Source organism: Canis lupus, chromosome 25 (genome assembly GCF_003254725.2).
Source record: "Canis lupus dingo isolate Sandy chromosome 25, ASM325472v2, whole genome shotgun sequence".
In the NCBI taxonomy this organism is placed as follows: Eukaryota; Metazoa; Chordata; class Mammalia; order Carnivora; family Canidae; genus Canis; species Canis lupus.
Genome location: NC_064267.1, coordinates 13244964 through 13261287, shown reverse-complemented (window position 1 = coordinate 13261287; position 16324 = coordinate 13244964). Strand labels below are relative to the sequence as shown.

The 16324-nt window shown below is 34.2% G+C and overlaps 1 protein-coding gene across 6 annotated transcripts in view; it reads right to left on the bottom strand.

The window, feature by feature from the left end:
- LOC112669509 (phospholipid-transporting ATPase IB-like) overlaps window positions 1-16324 on the bottom strand; it is a 178051-nt gene that overhangs the window by 143568 nt on the left and 18159 nt on the right. For 5 of the 6 annotated variants that reach the window (XM_049100844.1, XM_049100840.1, XM_049100842.1 and 2 more), the window contains 4 exons: window positions 15267-15312; window positions 14340-14380; window positions 12119-12192; window positions 5663-5732 (listed from right to left, as the gene is read on the bottom strand). In XM_049100844.1, the coding sequence (XP_048956801.1) occupies window positions 5663-5732; window positions 12119-12192; window positions 14340-14380; window positions 15267-15312 (231 nt within the window). The remainder of the gene's footprint in view (window positions 1-5662; window positions 5733-12118; window positions 12193-14339; window positions 14381-15266; window positions 15313-16324) is intronic. The other variant, XM_049100845.1, reaches the window with a different exon arrangement.

Here is a 16324-nt window from a genome sequence, read left to right as displayed (position 1 = left end):
AAATCATAAACATGTGTAATAGAATGGAAGGTGGTTGGCTTCAAGATCAATAAACAAAAATAAGTAGATGTATCACAGTTAAACATTCACCCACTAGAGTGTCCTCTAGGAAAGCTGCTATGAACATTTGCATGTTTATTGTTGTCACGTGAACCTAGGTTTTCATCTCTCTGGGATAGTACAATTACAGGTTATATGATAGTTGCATGTTTAATTTTACACAAAACTGCCAAAATGTTTCCCCAAGTGGCTGTGTCATTTATATTCCCGTATTATATATATGTCATTTATATATTGAATATAAATATATATTTATATTCAAACCCATAGTGTTTGAATGATCCAGTTTCTCCACATCCTTACCTACATTCAGTGTTGGAACTATTTTCAACTTTGGCCATTCTGATAGGTGTGTAGTGACATTTCACTTTGATTTTAATTTGCATTTCCCAAATGGCTAATGATGTAGAAAATGTCTTCGTGTGCTTATTTGCCATTTTTATACCCTGTTCTATGAAATATCGCTTGTGCTCAATTTCTAATTGAATTGTTTTGTTTGGCCTTTTTTTTTTTTTTTCTGTAGAGTTGGAGAGTTCTTTACATATTCCAGATACCAGTCCTTTGTCAAACATGTGGTTTGCAAATATTTTCTCCCAGTTTTCAGCTTGTCTTTTCATCCTCTTCAAAAGTGAAAGCCTTTCATTTTGATAAGGTCCAACTTCTCAATTTTTCCTTTTCTGGACCATATTTTTAGTATCGATTTTGAGAAATCTTGGCCTACTTACTCTAAATTCTGAAGATTTTTTTTTCCAATTTTTTTTCCTAAAAGTTTTATATTTTATATTTAAGTCATGATAAATTATTATTTAGCTTTTATATAAAGTATGAGACTTAGGTCAACAGTTTATTTATTTTGCCTATGAATGTACAATTACTCCAGCACCATTTGTTGAAAGGATGATCTTTTCTCCAGTGAACTGCTTTTCCTCTTTTGACAAAATCATTTGGGCACATTTGTGTAGATTTGTTTCTGGGTTTTCTATCTGTGGCTTTGAGCTATGTGACCATCCTTTTACCAAAACTATACACTCTTGATTACTGTAGTCACAGAATGTCTTGAAGTCAGATAGAGTTAGTCCTTCCATTTTATGCTGCTCTTTCAAAGTTGTTTTAGCTAAAGTTTTTTTGCCTTTATGTACATATTTTAGGATAAATTTATCTGTCTCTACAAAAAGTCTTGCTGGTATTTTCATAGGAGCTGCATTAAACCTATATGTCAATTTGGGGAGAATTAACATCCTTACTGTGTTGAGTCTTTCAATCCATGAACACTGTTTATCTCTCCATTTATCTAGATCTTCTTTCATTTCTCTCATCAACATTGTAATGAAATTTTTGGCATTCAGGTCCTGTCAGTATTGTTAGATTTATATCTAATTTATATTTTGAGCACTTATAAATGAAACTATATTTTCAAGATTGTATTTACTTATTTGAGAGAGAATGAGTCGGGGAGGGGCAGGGAGAGAGGGAGGCAGATTCCCCACTGAGCAGGGAGTCAGGGGCTCAACCCCAGGACCCTGGGATCTCGACCTGAGCGGAAGGCAGATGCTTAACCAGCTGAGCCACCCATGCGCCCTGACCCTGTATTTCTAATTTCAGGGTCCACATGTTTATTGCCACTATAAGAAATAAAGTGGTTTTTGTATGTTTATCTGGTATCCTGCATCCTTGCCAAAAACACATTATTTCATTTTATTTTAGATCTCTCAGGAATCTAAGTAAACAACTTTCCTATGTAGACAACTATGTCAAATCAAATAGACAGTTTTATTACTTCCCTTCCAATCTGTAGGCCTGTTTTCTTCTTATTGTACTTCCTACCTCTTCCAATGCTATGTGAACAAAAGTAGTGAGAGCAGATATCCTTGCCTGTTTCCCATCCGGGGGGATGCATTTAGTCTCTACCACTTATATTTTACCACTTATTTTTAATATTAGCTTTAAGTTTTTTTGTAGATGTTCTTTACCAAGTAGAGAATATTCTCCTTTATTTCTACATTCTCTAAGTTTTTATCATGAATTGACACTGAATTTTGTCAGATGCTTTTCCTGCATGTATTGATATTATTATGTGATTTTTCTTCTTTAGCCTAAAATGGTGGATTACATGAATTGATTTTCAATTATTAAACAAGCCGTGACTACATGGAATTAACCTTTATAATTCTTTCCATATATTGCTGAATTCTACTTACTAATATTTTTAAAGAGTCTGAGTGTTTATTCCCACAAAGGATATTGGACTGTTTTCTTTTTTTCCAGTCTCTGTCTGATTTGAGTATCAGGGTAAAAATAACAGCTTCATGAAATGAGTTGGGAAGTGCTCCCTCCTCTTCTGTTTTCTGGAGAAGACTGTGTATAATTGATGTTAATTTTTCTTTGTATGTTGTTAGAATTCTCCAGTGAAACCATGTAGGTCTTGAGATTTCTTTTGGGGGAGTTTTTAAATTATAAATTCAATTTCCTTAGTAGTTATTGGGCTATTCAATTTACCTTTCTCTAGCATTTGTAGGTTCTGTTATCTTCATCACTGATTTCCAGCTTTATTCCATTGTGGTTGGAGAACACGTCCTCCATGGTTTCAATTTTTTTAATTTTATGAGGTTTGTTTTATGACAAAGGTATTGTCTATCTTGGTGTATATTCCTTGTACACTGAAAAGACTGTGTGTCTTTCTTTTGTTGGGTATTGTTGAATGTTATATAAATATAAATCAACAGATCCTGTGGATTAATGGCACATTGTTCTGTATCTTTGACAATGTTCAATCCAGTTGTTCTGTCAATTAATGAGGGTAGCTGAAGTCTCCAAGTGTAAATGTGGATTTGTATATTCATCCTTTAAATTCTATCACTCTTAGCTTCACATATTTGCAGTTCTGTTTTTTGATGTATACACACATCAGCATTGCTATGTCTTATTGGTGGATTGACTCCCTTATCATTGTATAATGATAAAAAATGTTCCTTTCTGTCTCTAGCAATTTCATCTGCTCTGATGTTTATTTGACCTGATATTAATCTAGCTATTCCTGATTTCTTTTAATTAATCTTTACATGATATATCTTTTCCATTTTTTTACTTTTAACCTGACTACACCATTATAAATAAAAATGTTTTTTTAATAAATAGCATATAGTTGGATCATGTTTCTAACCCATTAGATGATACTTTAACTCAATACTTAATGGCATATTAATACCATTTATATTCAATATAATTATCGATATTTTTATTTTTCCTTTCTGGTTTTGCTTTTTGCTTTTTCCTGCCTTCCTTTGGATTACTTGAACATTTTTTAGAATTCCATTTTGGTTTATTTGTTTTAAAATATGTTCCTTTGATATAACTATTGCAGTGGTTGCTCCAGGAATTATGTTATTAATAAGCAACTTCTCATAGTTTATTTGTATCATCATTTTACAAGTTTAAATATAGAAGCCTTGCTTCCTTTTGTCTCTTTACCCTCATCATTATATATCTTAAATTTCTCCCACACATTTAGAACCATATCAGATAATTTTATGATTTTTGCTTCAACCATCAAACATAATTTAGAAAACTCAAGAGGGAAAAAAAAGCTTATTGTATTTAGCTTTATTTTTGCTTATCATGTTCTTTCTTCCTTCTTCCTTATGTTCCTTTTTTATGGTTTCCTTTCTGTTTCAAAACCTTCCTTTAGCCATTCTTTTACAGTGAGTCTTGTAGCAACAAATTCTGTTATTTTTCCTTCGATCGGGAGTGTATTAATTCTCTCTTCATTCTTGAAAAGTATTTTTGCTGGATACATGATTCTGGGCTGACAGTTCTTCCCTATCACCATTTTAAAAATGTTATGCCATTTTTTTTCTGATCTCCACGGGTTTTAAAGAGAAATTTTCTGCTATATGAGGGGTCTTTTCCCTATAGGTAGGATCCTTTTTCTCTCACTGCTTTAAAATATTTTTTCTTTGTTTCCAAAAGTTTTTAGTTGTATAGATTCTTTGGGTCTATCCTTTTCGGCTTGCTCAGCTTCTTAAATTTGTAGTTTATGTCTTTTGGCAAATTTGTGAAGTTTTAGTCATCGTTTCTTCTAGTAGTTTTTCAGCTCTACCCTCTCTTCACCTTCCAGAATCTCATGCCATAAATGTACTGGCTTCCTACTTGGTTTTTCTGACACATTCTTGTGGGGGAGTTGGGTGCCTTATTACAGCTGGGTAAGGGTGAAGGTCTAAGGCTCCACACTTAACTTTTGCTGGCATAGGTGGGAGTGGGGCCAAATACTCTGGTGTTTTGCTGGAGTAGAGTGGTCATTGTCTCAAAACTTCTATCCTGCTGGCTGCCCCTTTTCTGGTCCTTTGACTAAAGAATGGAGGTTTTATTTTGTTTTGTTTTTTGTCTGTGCCATTGGTTTTTCTGGGTTTTTGGTTTCTTCAGTTCTAAGCTTGGTATATACGAGGCAAAAAGAAAACCCAGGGAACTCGCCACTCTGTTGTTCCCTGGGTTCCATGGTCCCATAATATGTTGTCTTCAACCACTCTTTCAGTGTTTTCTCATATTTGCTTTCTATATAATGTCCAAAGGCTTTAGTTGTCCTCAGCAGGAAAAATAAAAGAAACTATGTTAACTTCATTTCCCCTGAAACAGAAATCTGTAATTGCATTTTTAAAAATCAGGAAGGTACCACTAAACTATTACAATAATTAGTACTGGGAATAAAGATGGGATTTGGAAGGAGGAGATAAAGTTTAACAGACAGCCAAAGTTTCTATATTATTTATATTATTTTTACAAAGATGATATATTACTTTAATAAATTCTAAATATGTTTCTTTCATTTTTCATTTTTTTCATTAAATCAAGTTAAAGTTTGCATAAAAGATTAGCAGACATGTAAATAGTCAAATGTAAATTCAGGGACTTCCTTGCTGAAGCAAAGTGATAAAGCAGACTCAATTATCTTAAAGATTGTCTCTTTCCATTAATAGGAAGTTAATTGGAAAACTATCTCTTTTATAATCACAAGTTACTCTGAAATGCAAATAATAGTTTAAAAAGCAGTGGTTATATGCTCAGAGCTCATTTATACCCCTTTAATCTAGTTATGATGTTTATCATGACGGTTGTTTTATCACCAAAGCATTAACAAAAATATCCTCAAAATAATATGCACAAAGGCATGTCATCCTTTATATGATCTGAATTTTATAGGACATTTTTTTTCTTGCACTAGTGACATATCACCTAGTTCCTACTTAACTTTTTAAAAGAACCCCTCTAAATAATTAGTAAGAATGAATTACCTCTATACAACAGCAGAGAAATACTTTTCTTCATGAGAAAAATAATAACTGGTACCTGGAAAAAATTGGCATTGTGAGCTTAGACACAGAATTAGGATTTAAAAAGGTGTCTTGGGATGCCTGGGTGGCTCAGCGGTTGAGCATCTGACTTCAGTTCAGGGTGTGATCTCAGGATCTGGGATTGAGTCCCACATTGAGCTCCCTGTGAAGAGCCTGCTTCTCCCTCTGCCTATGTCTCTCCCTCTCTCTCTCTCTCTCTCTCTGTGTGTGTCTCTTATGGATAAATAAATAAATCTTAAAAAAAAAAGTGTCTTTACCTGCCGTAATTTTAGGTTTGTCTCCCCATCCAGATTAGATGTTGCAACATAGCATGTTACTTGAGGTTCACTAAGGAGGATAAAGCAAATAACATTGAATTAATATCTCTCTAAAAATTAATTTCCCAATAATGTTAACAATGAAATAAGACCTACATCAACAGCTGAAAGGACTGTTGAAAGCTGAAAGAATGGGACACCTGGGTGGCTCAGCAGTTTAGCACCTGCCTTCAGCCCAGGGCATGATCCTGCAGTTGCAGGATCAAGTCCCACATCGGGCTCCCTGCATAGAGCCTGCTTCTCCCTCTGTCTGTGTCTCTGCCTCTCTTTCTGTGTCTCTCATTAATAAATAAATAAAATATTTTAAAAAATAATAAAGCTGAAAGAATTACAATTACTTTTTCAGGAGACATTAGCAGTCTGATACTACAAGTCTAAAATTCATCTTATGTAGAAAACTTTCTACCCCTACAAAGCCCTTTAATCCCAAAAAGAGAAATGGCTGAGGGTGAACAGAAGAGGTTATATAGCTCAGAACAGACCAGTGTCACAGCTAAGGTCAAATCTAAAATTCTGTTGTTTTCTAAAATAGGTCCATTGTAGTTCCCAATGGCTCAGGCTCTATGGTCTTTATATAATGAGGGTAAAATCTTTAGGATAACTCTGGACAGAGCAGAGGCTCTCAAACACTACACTTGGGCTTCTCTATTTCTACCTAACCTCATCATTTAAGAAGTCAAGACACTAAAGTAACGAACATTTGCCTTGCCAGATTCTACTCCATGTCAAATGCAATTCATTCATGAAAATTAATTGTTTTGGGGGGAAATGCCACAAAGAATAACAAAAACTGTCATTAAAGTTTACTTAGTTTTGATTTCAGTCTTAACTCTTTTGACTGTATTTCACTTACTGATTATCAAGTTTAAAGTAAAACAATCTGTATCAATTTTGCCCGATAAGACCATATACCTCCAAAATAAAAATATATCTTTATTAAAGATATCAGTGATATAACAAAGTAAGAACTTCTAAAAATTTTCTCTTCTATAAAACAGTGAGATAACTGACAAAAACTATGAGAATCAACTTTCTTAGAACTTGGAAAATTAATTAAATACTTAAATCAACCCAGGGAGATTTTACTCAAGAAAAAAAAAAAAAGCCAAATATTGGTTTTGAAAAAGTTCCACTTCTTCCTTTTGACTGCTTTAAATATAATAGTCCACATTCCTGGTAATGAGGGAGCATAAAACAGCAAGACTTCTTTTAAAGTATGCTCCCATAAAGTCATTATTTTACCTATATGATGGATCTCTGAAAGGTTCCCCTTGAAGGGCTTGTTTTTATTTGACCTGACCCAGAGTTTACCCAGTGCTAAAATCCTGGGTAAACAGTGGCGGGGATGGGGAAAACATTTGTTGAGAACATCATGAAAGTGTTTTAATATTGCAGTGTCTGAGGTGATATATAACAGGGGAAACAATAGACTAATCAAAGGGCCTATAAGAAAAATTTGTACTAAGAAGCAACACAAATAAATCCTGGGTGGGGTGACTGGGTGGCTTAGTCGGTTAGGTATCCAAATCTTGATCTCAGCTCAGGTCTTCATCTCAAGGTCATGAATTCAAGCCTGCTTTGGGCTCCACACTGGGCAGGGATCCCTTAAAATTTTTTTTTAAAATAAATCCTAGGTAAGAGAAAGAATCTGATTGCCAGAGATGCCACATTATATTACTTAAAATGTCCCACTTTCAATAAAAAACCACGAGACATGAAAACCATGAGAAGTAAGTATGATCCATACACAGATTAAAAAGCAATCAATAGAAAGCGTCCCTGAGCAAAACCAGACATTGAACTTACTACACAAAGATGTAAATCAGACATGCTAAATATGTTCAAATAGCTAAAAGAAATTATGTTGAAAGAAATAACATATTAGAATATGTCCCATCAAATAAAGATTATCAAGAAAGAAAGAAAAATGATAAAAATGAGACCAAATAAAAATTCTAAGTTGAAAAGTAAAATAAGTGAAGTGAAAAATTCATTGCTTAGATTTGAGCAAGCAGAAAAAGACTCAAACCTGAAGATAGATCAATTGAGATAACTCAGTCTAAGAAACAAAAATTTTAAAGAATAAAGAAAAATAAACAAAGCCTCAGAAACATGTGGAATACAAACAAACATACCAACAAATGCATAATGGGAGTCCCAAAAGGAGAAAACTAAGGGACAGAAAAAAATATTAAAGAAATGCTGTTCCAAAACCTCCCAAAGTTGATGAAGAGCATTAATCTATACATCCAAGAAGCTCAACAAAATAAGCCTTCAAGTAAAATATTCTCAAAGAAACCACACCTAGACAAATAATAATCACACTGTTAAAAGTTAAAGCCAAAGAGAAAATCTTGAAAGTAACAAGGGGAAAGCTACTCACCACTTTCAAGAGATGCCAAATAAGGCTATAAATCATTTCTCAGCAGAAACTTTGGAGGATTGGGGCACCTGGGTGGCACATGTCGGTTAAGCATCCAACTCTTGGCTTTGGCTAAGATCATGAACTCAGGGTCATAAGATCTAGCCTTTCATTGGGTTTTGCACTCAGCATAGAGTCTGCTTGAGATTCTCTCTCCCTCTCCCTGCCCCTCCCCCTCTCTCTGTCTCTCTTTCATATTAATAAATCTGAAAGAAAGAAAGAAACAAACAAACAAACCTTGGAGGATAGAAGGCACTAGGATGACATATTCAAAGCAGTGAAAAAAAATACACATTCTTTGAATATTCTCCAAGATTGATCACATGCTAGACCATACAACAAGCCTCAATAAATTTAAAGGGTTGAAATCATACAAAGTACATTCTTAGATCACAATAGGATGAAGTTGGAAATTAATAGGGAAATAAATTTGGGGAATTCCCAAATAAGTGGAATTTAAAGAACACACTACTAAATAACCAATGGGTCAAAGAGAGATCAAAAAAGGAAGTTAAAAAAATACTTTGAAGTGAATGAGAGTTAAATTTATACCTGTAAATGACTACATTTTAAAAAGTTAAAAAGAAAAATCTCAAATTAATAACCTTGACACCTTAAAAAAACTAAAAAAAAAGAAGATATTTTAGATACATTTATAAATGAAAACATAAAGCTTGCAAAATACAAGGGGGGGATGTATATAGATGTATTTGTCTATAAACATAAAAGATCCCTGGAAGTATACACAGGAACATAATAGCATTGCGTATCTGATGGCAGGGAAACAGAAGGGAGGGAGACATCACTGGATGTCTTTTCCTAACTTTTAAAACTTGAAACACATGTGTGAATTAGCTATTCTAAAAAATTAAAACATTTAAAAGCCCCTTGAAACTCCTCTTTCAAATTTGAAATACTCTAATGTACTCAGTCTAGCAATCATATAACCATGATTTTGTTCAAGCCCTGACTGGCTTAGAGCATTGTATTGGTGTTTCTCCTTTCAAATCCATTGCTAATAAATGTCTTATTATCTTTCTATTTTTACAACTCCCACATGGAAAACATAAAACAAACTATTCTTTTTTCTGAGAGAAGTGAGAACCAAGAATACAAATAGAAAAGATCTGTTCCAAATGATAAAGCTTTTCCATTAGACCAATAGCCCTTATTTAAAAAAAATTTTGTCTCTAAATTTGATCATGAGATATGCATATCTATGGCCAATAAAGTGGTACCTGCTTTTAAAATATTTTTAATACAGAAGACAAATGTTTCAAAGAAAGTGAATTTTAGCAAATTTTTATATGTATCTCTTACAAATTTGAAAGATAGAAAAAATTAAATTTTATTTTTTGTGTGAAATATATCATACATCCAAAAGTTTATAGAATGTTTACAGTGTGAGAACAACAAAATACTGTTTTATTGCTATATATATTGCCAGATAAGAAATTGACCAGAAAGGCCTCCCAATTGCATTTTCCTCTCTTTCTCCTAGAGATAGCTACTATATTAATATTTGTGATAATTATTTCCTTTTCTTTATAATTTTATTACTACATTTGTGTGTATCATTAAGCAATATATTGGTAACTTATTATCTATAACAATTTGGGGGGGTTATGTACACAATAATATCATCTACAAATAATGAGAATCTTGTTCTTTTATTCTACTCCATATATACCAGTTTTTTCCTTTGATTGGGTTAAAATAGTTTCCTTTTATTGGTAGTTTTCTAGGAGTTTTTATCACAAATGAATGTTGCATATTTTGAAATGCTCCTATTGATATAATCATGTTTTTTACCTTTTAATCTACTAAAATGAAAATGCATTAAAGTGCGTTATTTGGTTTCCTAATAATGAAACTGCTGTGGTCACTCTTCAGTAGTAGGATCAAGCCCCTACCCAAGATTTGGTTTGAGTGTCAAAACTGATAATGCCACAAACATACCAAAATGGTGGGAAGGTTATTATTTATAAGGTGCCAAAGGAGGGTGCACACAGGCTTTCCTGTTAGGCAGCCCAGACGTGCACGAAGGGGAAGAGGAAGAGAGGCTTAAAAGTTGTCAGCAAACATCCAAAAATGGAATCAGACTCATTATAAAAATAAATTGCATTCCTGTGATGAACCCCATCTGATCATTACATATTACCATCTTTAATATTGTCAAGTTTTAGTATTTTTATATTATAATTAACAAAACACACCTGTAAATTTACTTTATCATCCCATCTTTGTTCATTTTTTGTATGAAGGTTATATATATCAGCCTCAGAAAATTAACTAGAGAGTATTCTTTCTTTCTATCTCTTTGAACAGTTTATTGGAAGATTGGTATTTCCTCTACATTGATCATGTGACAGAATTTTACGATTACAATGTCTGGTCCTGAGAGTCTCTGTGGGTTTTTTTTTTTTTTTTTTACTACTTTCATAGTATTTTTAATGATTATATGACCATTCAGGTTCCATATCCTTTCTAAAACAACTTTTGGTAAGTTATATTTTTCTATGGATTTATGCATTTTATTTAAATGCTAAAACATGATTATAAACTTTCATAAGATCCTCTCTTTAATCTCTGATGCATTTTTAATTATATCAACTTCTCAATTTTTTCATATTGTGTACTTGTGCCTTTTTTTCTTCCCTGATTAATCTTACCAGAATTTTATTAGTCTTTTTCTAAGAAATAACAGTAAGCTCTTTTGTCCAATAGGTTAAAGCACTGGTGGCAAAAACAAATTACATCTGGTAGGAATAAGAGTTAGCATTGGTATTTCTGCTTTTCCAGAAGCTTTGATAATGGCTGTGGAACAAATCTCTCTTCCTAATAAATCTCTCCATGCTGCAAGATGATCTGTGTCTAGAAGGCGAGGAACATGTTTTTATCACTTTGAGATGATTATGACTTGATCTAGGGAAACATTTTACCCAACATATCAAATGCAGCTGTGTTCATAACTATAGCCACTCTTACCTAGAGATGCTCCAAACTATGTTCTCCTTAGAGGGAACACGAGGACAGAGCTGAGCTCTCCAAGGGGCCCAATATAGAAACAGATGAGGAGGTGGTCAGACATGACCTAATGGGAAGGAAATACTGATTGTAGGGAGTCTCTGTATGTTTCCTCCAAAACAGCCAATGAATAGTTCTACATAAAGAACAGAGACTATGTTTTTAAATTTGAGCCTCACACGAGCCCACTAAATGGTGGTACTGAAAAATCACTTACTCTCGCGTGAGTCACTGTTGATAGAATAGAAACATCTCAGTATTAGCATGAGATTAAAATATGATAATAAGTGTAAATATTTTAAAGTTTTCTGAATGTCTGTAAAAATTACAGAAAGGATGGAATTAATCTAAAAATTAGGATGGAAGAATATATGTCCAGGGAATTAAAGAAAAGATAATAAAAGGATAGAAAAGCAGTCAGCAAACTATGGCCCACAGGCTATAAAGAGGTTCTGACTCTTTTTATAAATAAAGTTTTATAGGAACACGGCCACACCTATTTGTTTACATATTGCCTATGGCTGCTTCTGATGCTACAACAGAGTTTGCATGGCCCTCAAAGCTGAAAATATTTACTATCAGTCCTTTCACAGTAAAAGGTTTTGCAACTTGACTTTGCAGTAAGACTTTGCTGGTCTATCATATAGAAAGAGATGGAGAAAGGGGTGAAAGGGAAGGCCTTTGGTTTTCTTAAAATTTCTAATTCAGAATAAGAATTCCTTAAATGGGGGTGCCTAGGTGGCTCAGTCTGTTAAGAATGTGGCTCTTGGGTTTGGCTCAGATTTTGATCTCAGGGTCGTGAGATCAAGCCTTGTGTCAGGCTCCATGCTCAGCACAGAGTTTGCTTGAAATTCTCTTTCCCAGTCTGCCCCTTCCCCTCCAAAATAATAAGTAAATAAATCTTAAAAAAAAAAAAGGTTCCTTCAATGCCCACTATCATAACCAACCTGGAAGAAATCAGAACCATGTCTGCAGGAAGGAACTGTCCATTTGAGGCCTTCACAATATCGCCCACAATTACCTTTGAAACCATGAGAGAAATCACAGATGCATCAATTTTAAAAGCAAACACAGAGTCAAAATGTATCAAATATTTTTAAGAAAAAAGTATGATCTGAAAATTCTGGAACCATGCTAAGAAACTCTAGATATTTTAGAACAATTTTATTCTTTGAGGGATTCATTCCTCTAACACAGTTGTTCTTAACCAGGAGCTATTTGCCCTGCTCTTCCATCAGGGATGGAAGTGTCTGGATGGAAATGTCTGGAGACATTTTGAGTTGACACAACTTTAGGGGTTTTAGGAGATGATGCTATTGGCATCAAGGGGATAGAAGCCAGGGACAGCCCCCCACCTCAACAAATGATTTTCTGACCCAAAATGTAAATAGTGCCAAAGTTGAGAAATTCAAGCAACTGTTTTTGCAGTGATGTGCAGTTCATACACTATCACACTGTAATTGCTTGCCTAATGGTGCGGTTTCTCTCTGCTGGTCTGGAGCTTCACGTAGAACAGAAAAAAAAGCCCATCTCAATCAATCAATCAATCAATCAATCAATATTTGTTTACTGAATGTATGAGTGAATTCTAACTTGTAAGAAAGAGAGATCTAAATACTAGGAACAATACATGAAGAAAGCAGTATGAGTTTTCGATGCTTCCTTCCTGTGTGCTTTTCTTGAACAAACGCCTTAAGCATTTACACTGTGCTAAGCTATTGAGGACACAACTCTCAAAATTCACAGGCCCTTCCTGGGCAGCTAGAAAAGCTGAGGGAGGAGGGAGGATTGAAATTCTATCCTAAACTAATTCTGGACCTATACTGAAAAAAATAATAATTTCTTTCTGAAGAGGAAAAGAACAAGGAGACTCTATTTTTCTTTTTATAGTATGATTATATAGATCATTTCTATCTTCATTAATTGAGCAAAGATTAATTAAATATTTCAAATCAAAGTGAGAAGAGAATCTTAAAAGCTGTGTCTATAAATGCTGAGAACACATGTAATAGTAGGGAAGAAAAAAGAATTGTTAATTAAACATTCACAACTTATATCAAGTTCACAGTGCAGTGAACAAGGCATTTGTAGCTTATATAAACAACTAACTTACAGCACAATCTAGCAATGGCTAGAATGAGACAAGCTGAGACTTTGTGATTAAAACTAGATTTCCCCCCAGAAACAATATTAAGGCAGAAGATTATGTACCCAGGGAACTGACAGTAAGCAGTCATCACCCTAAGGGAGGTCATGAAAAGCACGTCTCTTACAAACTCTTATTTCTATTTTGCCCACAGGACCCCAAATCAGCTCCCTTTTCCTTTTGTAAGCACCTGTGTAAAGTGCTCCATTTGGTTAGACAGGTGTAAAAGGAGTCAAGAAGGATAAGAATTCCTGGTCCTTGGCTCTAGTTGTTTCACTTGTTCTTTCAGTGGAAGGCACTGGAGGTAAATTAAACTCAATCATACAATTACCTCTGCTCAGAAAGAAGCCTGCCATCCCCCAACCTCCTGCAACCTCACTCCTCTCCCCTTGTCTCTCACCAACCCTCTCCCCTGAGACTCTGCCACCAGGGATGGAGTGGATCTCTCAGGGACTTCTTTCTCTTGGTCCAATGAGAGGAGCAAAATTGCAATCATGACTGACTCATCTGTTTTATCTCTCTCAGGGCAAGAAATGCTGACAATACTTAGAAATGAAAACACTTTTATAATTAGTCCTCAAAGGAATTTTACACTGGTCAGCAATGAATTATTGAGGAAGACAAAGTATCTAGCCCCACTATGCCTTTAACTTCTATCATAGGGCAAATATTTATGAAAACATTCCCTGATGTAGTCTCCATATAACGATTGTCTTGTACCCTGATCAACAGTTTGTGAAGCATCATCCTTAAAAATTCCAGACAATGACACAGAGGTTAACACAGAAGCACATTAGAAAGGATGTAGTCTTCCAACCAAATAGACTTAAATTCAAAGCCTTTCAGTACTTTCACGCTGTGTAACTTTAAGCAAAATACTTATTCTCTTTGATCCTCTACTTCCTTACTCATCTACAAAACAGGATAATATGACAGTTCTTAAAGGCATGTTTCATGGATAAAAATCTGTTTAAATATGGTAGGTGTTTATTACTAAGTGAAAACTTATAATACATTCTTACCTCTTTCCACATAATGATTTTCCACACATTCTCTCTTAACACTGGAAAACATATAGCTACGTATTAACTGTAACAATTGCATTAGGTAAAGTCCAAAATCATAAAAGATACTTTTCCAAAAAAACCCAAAAGTGTTTCTTTATAAAGTACTGTCTTTATTAATTTAACTTTGATATAAACTGGAAAAATATGGAAACTCTGTTCACATGCACTGCACCAAAATAGAGTGATATGCATCATACAATGCAACCTAAACTAACTTAATGATAGAGAGATGACCCATAGGTAAAGCTACATTAAATTACTTCTTTTTTAAAAAATATTTTATTTATTGATTTGACAGACTGAGAGAGAGCGAGAGAGAGAGAGAGCACAAGGAGGCACGGTGGCAAGTAGTAGGAGAAGCATACTTCCCACTGAGCAGGGAGCTCAAAGCAGACTCAATACCAGGACTCTGGAATCAAGACCTGAGCCAAAGGTAGATGCTTAATCAACTGAGCTACCCAAGTGACCCTACATTAAGTTACTTCTGATTCTAAAGAGAAAACCATTTGCTATTACATGCTAAAATACTGGCTGATAGCCTGAAAAGCAACATTATACATTTCTAATCAATTACAAAGAATAGCACATTTCAAAGCTAGGACTGAGAGAGACTATGTAACACCCAGATTGTTTTTATCAATATAAGAATTGCTCATATCCCAAATATTCCAGCTTCCCATCTTTTTTCTTTTCTTTTATTCTAATTAGCAAAACTGACAATTTTCACATATAAGAAACAGTTTCCTTATGGTTGTTGTTCTTTGTTCCTATATTTCTTTAAATAATAAAACATTATGAAACAAAGTACATGTATCTATTTGGTCAATTTGGGCATTTTTTTTTAATAGTAAAGAGGGATAAAAACTTAATCTAGTATCTTACCTATTATATCCTTTGTGTTAACTAATTTGTCTGCTATATGTCGTTTCTGTTATAGAAAAAAAAATCCATTATGTCAAAAGTTCAAAGTGAATAATTCACATCATAATACAAGTCATAGGTTTAAAGAATAGAGGCAGCAAACCTACTTGTAAAGGGTGGGTTTTTTGTTTTGTTTTGTTTTGTTTTGTTTTGTTTACTATAATTGATTACAATTTTGTTTTGCCCTTATCTGACTTTCTACACTGAAATGTGATCTAAGGGAGGGAGTATAGCAAAGTGGTTAAGTGTGTGGCCTATGGCAACAGCTTCCTTGGTTGACATTCCAGCTCTGCCTCTTACGAATACAGCCGTGTCAGGTCACTAACCTGTCTGAGCCTCAGTTTAAATGGATACACGCACACACACACACACACACACAAAACATACAGACATATAAATACAGAAAATACAGGGTCTCCTACATAGTGAAGCGCTACTTGAAATGCCAGTATATTATATGCTGCTTTAAACACTAATTAGCAATCTTGAATTTTGCCCCAATTCAGCCCAGGGCTTTTGATTAAGTTTGAAAATTTTCTTTCATATTATAAACCAATCAAAAGACCAGCAACCAAAGAGATTTTACTGATGATCTATCTTTATAAAATAGGAATGAGGCAGAAACATAGGAACAACAATAGCAAGCAATTTTTGGAAAATGAGCATTAGGATTGTGAGTGAGGAGGAAGGGGACTCTATTAGAGTGACCTCAGCTATATCTGGGAGGGTCAGAACAAACAGAAAACAAATAAGGTTGAATAAACAGGAAAAAAATAAATTATATCTCTCTTCTTTTCCTTCACTGCTAAAATCTGTAGGCTCATGTGAAACTGTATCTGTGATAAGGTTAAAGAAGAAATGAAGTCACTGCACAATTTCTGAACTTTCTAGCCAGTTAGGACTTTCTAATTGCATTATATCCTCCAAGATACATCTTATGGTCACTATTAAGTGCCACTGATTTCTCAAACATACACACACACACACATACACACACACAAAATTTAAAATCTGAAACC